Below are 8,797 nucleotides of genomic sequence, written 5' to 3'. Positions count from 1 at the left end.
GTACAGATTCCTCATGAGCACAGTTAAGTGTTACCGAATACTCATACTTCGCAATGTTGTCGATAGCTTGTCATGATACACACAATCCAACGCCTTTGCGTAGTCAATAAAGCACAGGTAGATATCTTTCTGATATTCTCTGCTTTCAGACAAGATCCGTCGGACATCAGCAATGATATCCCTTGTTTCATGGCCTCTTCTGAATCCGGCTTGAACCTCTGAAAGTTCTCTGTCAATGTATGATTGTAGCCGTTTCTGTATTACCGTTAGTAAAACTTTACTCACATGGGATATCAAGGATATTTTCCTATGATTTCCGCATTCCATTGGGTCACCTCTCTTTGGAATAGGCACAGATATGACTCTCTTCCAATCAATTGGCCAGATAGTTGTCTATCAACTGGTTAATTATCAGAAAAAATCCTTTATTCCAGAGACAGGTTAAGAGCTGGGCATATGAGCACTTCAGGACCATCTAAAACCATGAGATTCAATATCACCATGTGGAGAAGTTGTTATCTCCTGCTGCTGAAGCAGCCTCTGGCTCCTGGGAACCCCATGTGTTACAGAGTACAACTGCTCCACAGGGTTTTTCTGGCTACAATCCTTATGGAAGCAATCTTTCAGGCCTTCTACCGAGCTACTCAAACTGCCCATCTTTAGGTTAGCAACCTGTTCCAAACTGCTTGCACTAGTCAGGCTTCTTACTAGAAGAACAGAACCTTTCTGCTGATTTAAACCCAGACATCATGGGTCCCGGAAATTGCTGGCAGTCATCATGGATAATAAGCAGTATGCCTGTAATGCAGTCAATACTAAAGTGGAAGAGCCAGGTCCTGGTGACCTCAAGACACTGTATCAACTTTGCCTGAAGCTCGTCATAACTCTGGACTTTCTCACTTACGCCAGAGAATGCCCTTACTGTTGAAATTCAAACATTGTTGCACATTAGAATCTTCCGTGGAGTTTTTAAAACTCTCAATTCCCAGACTTTATGCTATTAAGTTATGATTTCTGGGGGTGGAATCCAGTCCCCAATCTTTAAAAAAAATTTCTCTAGGAAGTCCCAGTGTGCCAAGTTTGTACACCAGTGGGTTAAACTGTCCTAAATAGTATTTTATATTAATTGTGACAAAAAGAAATACTAATACTCTTCCAATATATAATTTAATTTAGTTATAAAATATAGAATGTATTGTGCTATAATTAGATAGTCAGAAGTATCTAAACATTATTCTCAGCTGTATCTGACAACCACTTCATACTATTCTTGTTGCTCTCGTTACTTTCTACGTATTTAGTATATTTCTAGTTGTCTAGGTGAGAACTGAAAAAGCCCTGGTAGCACTGTAGGATAAGCGCTGGACTGTTAAGCACAAGGTCTTCAGTTCAAATCCACCAGCCACTCCATGGGAGAAAGATAAGGCTCCCATAAATATTTACAGTCACAGAAATCCTATACAAGGTCTTTGTAAATAAGAATCAACTTGACCTCAGCAGATTTGGGTTTTTGGTGGACAAGACCGTGGGGGAGGACAGCTTCTTCTATGAATAGAATGCATAAGATACAAGTTACTTTCTAAGGGACAGTTCTTTGCTTTCTTGGGCTTTTCAAATAAGCAGAGGTTGCCAGGCATCTGACCTCAGATCTGTGAAGTCTTTTATTGCAGACATAGAGACTGAGAGGTATCATATGAGATTAATGTTGATGACTACATCATTAGCAAGCTATAGTAACATTCAAAAACTGATGAACCAATGAAAATGTGAAAAAAAAAAAAAAGATAATAAAAGTCTCAGAACTAAGAATACTTGCTGACAGGTTATAGAAGACCTGCTACAAAGAAGCAATCAGGAGGCATATGGCTGCAAAAACACTTCTGTTGTCCTATAAATCACAGCTTTCTGTCTCCCAGCAAACTCAACCTGCTCCTTTCCCTGGAGGTAAAAGTCTATTTTAGCACTACCCCGCCTTTTGGGAATTGAATCATGTCCTTGCCTCAGGCTTAAAGATTTATTGATTTTTTTTTTCCAGTTAAAGTGAAACATTTAAAATGAGATACAAAGATTGTTTTTCTAAATTACTGATTAACTATGTATTATCTCTTTAAAAGGAGATTCTATAACTCCCATTGCTAGAATAAAATAAACTATTCAAATTTCCAAGTCAAAGTCAGCTTTAGAGTTGATGTCCTGTTTCTCTGTATGGGTCAGTCAGGCCCATACCTAAATGGTCATAGGATGCTTCTTCAATTTTGGGTAAGTATTGCTGTGTCTAATAACACCCATGCATTAGAAAGAATTCCTTTGATCTAAACTAAAGCCCTTATGTTACAGGTTAGTCCTATAGCAAAATAGACCAATTGTGAGTTGGACTCATCAGATGTAGCAAAAAGTACCTCATTCTTCTCATTTTATTCCCCCCTTTAATCACACAAATATCATAAATCTTTATATAAAAAGTTTGTTGCAACAGTTATGCTAAGCAAAACGTTGGTAGTTTAACACCACCACTACCACCAGCAGCTTTCAATGGCTCTGCAAGAAAAGACCTGTCTGTCGGCTCCAGTAAAGACTGTTATTGTTGGTCAGTGCCACTGAGGCAATGCCAACTCATAGCAACCCTGCATAGGATTTCCAAGGCTGCATAGGATTTTCTCTGCAGGAGCAGAAAACCTCATCTTTCTCCCATGGAGCAGCTGGTGAGCTCAAACCACCAACCTTATGGTTCAAAGTCCAGTGCTTATCCTACAGAGCCACTGAGCTTCCCCACAAAGATTACATCTTAGACTGCAATAGTTCTATTTTGTCACATGGACTCCTGATGTGGTCTTACAGGATCAGTACTAGACTGCGAACCACAAGATCAGCAGTTCAAACCCACCAGCTGCTTCTCAGAAACCCTATACAGGGTCATCATGAGTCAGAACTGACTTGATGGCACTTAACAACAACAACACTCTGTCACATGGGGTCACATGAGTCAAAATTATCTTGACAGTGCCTAACAGCAACATTTCTTCATACCTGCTGATTGTGAAATACCTATGATAAATCTGCGTGTGACATACTAATAGAGGACAATGAAATGGAGAGTTTGCTCTGTGCAAACTTTATTGCCCTCAAAACAAGCACTAGTGTTATTGGAGGCAGATGGACACGACATCAAACTAGGGAAGCAGAACACAGATTGCACACACAGCAACAGTACTCTCCAGCAGGTGAGAGGCTGTGGAGTGGGAATTGAAAGAAGGATGATTTCGCCACCTTTGCTGAGGACGCTAATGAGTCACTCATTTACAGGAGCGCAACAGGGCCACTCCATAGTCTTCCTGGGTGGTGAGACGTGCAAACAACCATATGGGCAGCAGGAGATTACTGAGGAAACTCTCAGGGTCAAGAGGAAGTTACTCTTGAGATAATAGTAATTCCTTTAACATGCTTTTGTAAAAATGAACGTACTCTCCCTAACATTTCTATGTGAGAGTCTTGGTGTGACACTGTGGGCTAATGAGTCAGACTGCAAAGACGTTTGAACTGCAAGGTAGGTGGTTCAAGCTTACCAGCTACACCTTGTAAACTTTATACAGGGTCGCTATGGATCATAATCTACTTGACAGCATTTAACAACACCAACATCATTGTATTCAAGAAGTCTTCACGGGGCGCTGTGGTTAATGCACTGAACTGCAAAGTCGGTTTGAACCTCAAGGTCGGCAGTTCAAGCTAACCAACTGCTCCTCAAAAACTCTATGCAGGGTCCCTATGGGTCGGAACTGACTCGATGGTGCTTAACAACAACATCATTGCATTCAAACTCCAGTGACTCCAAAGAAGCACAGAAATCTTCATTATTTGATTGGAATGATTAAGCTCTGGATTTGAGGCATTTGCTTCTGTCTATTTAAAATATCTGTGTTACAACCTACATACATTAATCAGTTCTCTTTGAATACAAGAAAGTCAAAAATACATTGCTAACACCTATGGAAGCAGTAGCTCAAAAGAGGGAACAAATTCTTACAGTAAGAATCATTCCCACCCCCTCCACACACAGAGTAGACAGGGATGGGCAACTTGGACATTGGCTACCCAAAATGGGGGGGGGGGGGCGCCTACAAAGGCAAGAAGTGACTGGCTTACAAGCTTTCAAGAGGGAACCTAGAGTCAGGGGACCTGGAGGAAGGCAGAATCTCCAGTGAGTAGTATCCAATCTGCTTAGGTGGAGCTGATGAAATGAAATGCAGATGGGTCTCTTGTGATACAATAGTGACTAATTGTTATCAGGACTGATTGTGAAGGTTGGAAATGTAAAGGCAGATGTTTTATAGCAAGGAAGGGAGGGAATAACTTTCCAGTCTAGGAGCAGAAGAGCTGAGAGCGGGACCCTACCCAGAGAAGCAGTGATGCCTGAGATGGAGGCAGAGATGATGATGTGGAGCAATGGAGCAGCTGGGGTCTTTAGATCCAGAGAGGGAGAGCGACTATGTGCTGAAGACTGGGGGGAGGAAGGGGGATGGTGTAGGGGGCAGGCTTGCAGAGTATACCCTTTGGTTGGTTGATGATGCATGGAGGGGATTGTAACCATGGCAATGATACGATATACGATAGATTGAATTTAAAACTAATGTTCTTCCATGTAAACTATCATATAATTCACAGTAAAACATTAAAAAAAAAAAAAAATTACATTGCTATAGGATGGGCAACTTAGACATTGGCTACCTAGAATGAGGGGCGATAAAGGGATGAAGTGCCTAGCTTACAAGGTTTCAAGGGGGAGTTTAGTTTAATAGTATGTGTGGGGGAAAGAGTCCCACCCCCCTGATTAATTTTCATCTTGTCTAGATGGGGGGTGGGGGGGTCTAGTTAAAAGAGATTGGGATAAGATTCTTATGATTCAATAGTGAGTAATTTTTATCATGACTAATTGTGACTGTCACAGTTATTAAGGTAGAAGTTTTATAACAAAAATGAGGGAGTAGTTAATCTTACAGTCCAGAAACAAAGGGCCCTAGGACCATCAAGGGAGAAGAACGCAAGCGGAATGCAAGACCATATCCAGAGAAGCAGCAATGCCAGAGATGGAGGCAGAGATGGGGACATAGAAAGAGGGAGCATCTGAGGACTCTAGATTCATGGGAAGAGAGGGACTAAGAGATGGCAGCCAGGAGAAAGACTTGCAGAATGTGCCCTTTGGTGGTGTAAATTATTATATATGCTTGAGTGTTTTAAGAAAAAAAAAGAGCTAAAGTGAATAGACAGAAATACTGTTAACTGATGGTACATGGAGGGGATTATAATCATTGTAATGAAACCAGGTGTATGATTTATTGAATATAAAACTGATGATCTGCCCTGTAAACTTTACTCAACCCACAATAAAAACCTTTTTTTAAAAAAATTGCTATTAGGATTCCAGTTACTATATGTACAGGTTTATTCAACATAAAAAGGTTTTTTAAATGTCGCTGAAATCTGTAGATGGCTACAGACAAGTTCTCTCAATAATACACTTGTCTTCATCTCCACAGGGTGTCTTCAAAAAGCAGGGCCAATCAAAACAGTGGCTCCCAAGGAGATCTGCTTGGCTAGGTAAATTCAAGGCAGAAAGGTTATCTCAGAAGGTTATGGCAACTGTGATTGGGAGATTTCAAAGGGATAGTCCTGATCCATTTTCTCAAAGGACACAGGACCATCATGGGGGCTAATTATGAAGCACTTTTTTAAAGAAAATTGAAAACTGCATTGATGAGAAAAAGTTGTGCTGAGGAACTTTTTTTCTCGGGGCAATGCCCCTGCTCATCCTTCAAGGGTAGCAAAGGAAGTTCTTTGAGAATTTCCATGGAAAACCTCACCCCATCCAACCCTACATCCCTTATCTTGCCTCTTCAGACTTCTTTTTGATCCTCAAACTCAAAGGCCATGGAAAAGGAACACAATTTGAGTCCATCGAGGATGCTAAAACTGCCATTTAGGTGTAGTGTAAATAGAAGAGACAAGAGGTCTTCAGGGACAGGTTAGAGAGATGGAAACATCACCTTCAGAAGTGTATACACCTAGCTGGAGGAGATGTCAAAAAACAACAGATTCACGTTTAATAAAGGCTTCTATGATTTTATAGCAATACCTTTTGACTTACCCTGTATTCTAGAAATTATAATCCATATAGAAGTATGCTATGGAACGGAGGATCAAATGATCAATAATGTGTGTGTGTGTGTGTGTGTGTGTGTGTGTGTGTGTAGTCCTGGTGTGGCACTGTGGATTAATGTGCTGGACTGCAAAGTTGCTTTGAACTGCAAAGTCAGCAGTTCAAGCTCACCAGTTGCACCTTGGAAACACTATACAGGGTCGCTATGAGTTGGAACCGACTCAATGGCACATGTATATATAAAATTATAAAGTAATTTGATACATCTGTATTTACAATCTAGCATATCTGAATTAGGTATACTTTATCTATGTCCATCCAAAAAATGACTAACAATTTAAGAAAACCATGTCTAAAGGCTATCCTAGCTAGAATATTGTGAATGATTTATATCTTAACACTTCCCTATAAAGCTTAACATTTATACAATAGACAAATAGTTGTTATTATAATCAGAAAAAAAAAAAAGATTTAGAAATTTAGATGGATAACTATTGGGTAGCTAAACAGGTTCAAGAAGAGCAGTGATTGCTTCTAAATGGTAAGGAAGTAAAAACAATGTTTGTTTTATAAAGAGTCATGTGTTTTCAGACTGAGTGACAACAATAAGAGCTAACATAATTGAGCATTTTCTATGTTCCTGGACCAACTGACACTATTTCACATGAATGATGCCATGTAATATTCACAACAACCTTATGAAGTAGGATATTTGACGTTACTCACATTTTCAGATAGCAAAACCAAGGCAGAAAAGCCAAGTAAATGGAGGTAGGGGACAGACAGTTTAGAGTCAGGCCCCAAAATTGCAGTCAATACCCAAAATTGACTGAAAATAATAAAATACTCTATCATACCCTATGAAAAGCTCCACAATATCCCACAGAAGTTATTAACACTATTAAAGTAACATGAAATTAAAATGCAAATCTTCCACTATATTTGAGCTTATATTTATAGTTAGTGAATCAGTTACAATAATCAGGTAGGACTTTGAGAAATCTTATACAAAGAACTTAACATAACAGTGTTTCACATAGCAAGATTCAATCTTAACCATTCACAATACACAAATAAAGTATTATTCACCTAAGCAAGAGCAATATTTAGTGTCACTAAATGATCAAAATGTTTTAGGTCATCACCTTTTTTCCAGAAAGCCACTTTTTTCCCTGGGCCTGCAGTGTAAGAGAACTTTCCCCATTTAGTCTGGTGCTTTCAACTGAGTATAGGGTGGTCCAATAGAGATAACCACCAACTGAATCCACCACCATGTCATTCACCAACATCTTCACATGAGTCACAATGTCTGTATGTCCTGTCAACACAGACTGTCTCTGGATCTGCAAAATATCATAAGAATGATCAGTTCATGATTTTTGAATGAACTCATTATTTCTGCACAGCTATTGTGATAGTCCAGGAGTCCCGGTGTGGCGCTGTAGGTTAGTGCGCCAGACTGCAAAGCCATATGATCCGCAAGGTCGGAGGTTCAAGCTCACTAGCTGCTCCTCGGAAACCGTATACAGGGTCGCTATGGGTTAGAACTGACTCGAAGGCACTTCACAACAACAACAACAACAACATTGTAATAGTCCTGGTGTGGCCTTGTAGGATAAACGCTGGACTGCAAGATCAGTTTGGACCTCAAAGTTGGCAGGTCAAACCTACCAGCCACTCCTCAGAAACCCTATACAGGTTCTCTATGGGTCAATACTGACTCAACAACACTTAACAACAACAACATTGCAACAGTGGTAGTTTTAGTGGCACTATAGAATAGGCACTAGACTGCTAAACACAGGTAGGCAGTTCAAACCCACCAGTCACTGCTCAGAAACCCTGATAGCTATGAGTCAGAACCAACTGGACAGCACATGACAACGACAACATTGTAATAGTGAAGCACTGCATTTATACACTCATTCATTAAACTGAAAATGTTTATCACATAAGTGCCAGGAGCGCTGGGGGCACAGTGATTATTGTTCAGCTCTCACACGCAAGTTAAGTTCTGCTAAAGATAATTTTAAAACAGCTGCAACAGTACATCCTCAGGGAACTGTCAGAAGTTCAAGCCGATTTAGATTAGAACATGAACAAGGAATATCACTGCTGACTTAAGATGGATCTTGCCTGAAAGCAGAGAATACCAGAAAGATGTTTACCTGTGCTTTACTGACTATGTAAGTCTGTATAGACCATGACAAACTATGGATAACAGAGTATAAGAATGGGTATTCCAGAACACTTATTTGTGCTCATGAGGAACCTGTACATGGACCAAGAGGCAGTTGTTCAAACAGAATAAGGGGACACTGAATGGTTTAAAATCAGGCAAGGTGTGCCCCAGGATTGTATTCTTTCACCATAGTTATTCTGTACACTGCCTGAAAAACTGGATTATACGACGAAGAACATGGCGTCAGGATTGGAGAAAGACTCATCCACAACCTACAACATGCAGATTTTACAGCCTTGCTTGCTGAAAGCAAAGAGGACCTAAAATACTTACTGATAAAGGTCAAAGACCACAGTCTTGGGTATGAGAAAACAGAAACCCTCACAACTAGGCCAATAGATAACATCTTGATAAGTGGAGAAAAGATTGAAGTTGGTGAAAAGGTCATTTGGTTGGATCCA

The 8,797-nt window shown here is 40.1% G+C and overlaps 1 protein-coding gene across 1 annotated transcript in view; it reads right to left on the bottom strand.

Moving 5' to 3' along the window:
• Positions 1-8,797, bottom strand: part of ROS1 (c-ros oncogene 1 , receptor tyrosine kinase) — a 182,461-nt gene that overhangs the window by 121,463 nt on the left and 52,201 nt on the right. Inside the window, exon 16 of the mRNA XM_006839976.1 lies at positions 7,300-7,497. Within this exon, the coding sequence (XP_006840039.1) occupies positions 7,300-7,497 (198 nt within the window). The remainder of the gene's footprint in view (positions 1-7,299; positions 7,498-8,797) is intronic.

The sequence above is a fragment of the Chrysochloris asiatica genome, unplaced genomic scaffold (assembly GCF_000296735.1).
Source record: "Chrysochloris asiatica unplaced genomic scaffold, ChrAsi1.0 scaffold00027, whole genome shotgun sequence".
Taxonomy (NCBI): domain Eukaryota; kingdom Metazoa; phylum Chordata; class Mammalia; order Afrosoricida; family Chrysochloridae; genus Chrysochloris; species Chrysochloris asiatica.
This window is presented reverse-complemented; position numbering and strand designations above follow the sequence as displayed.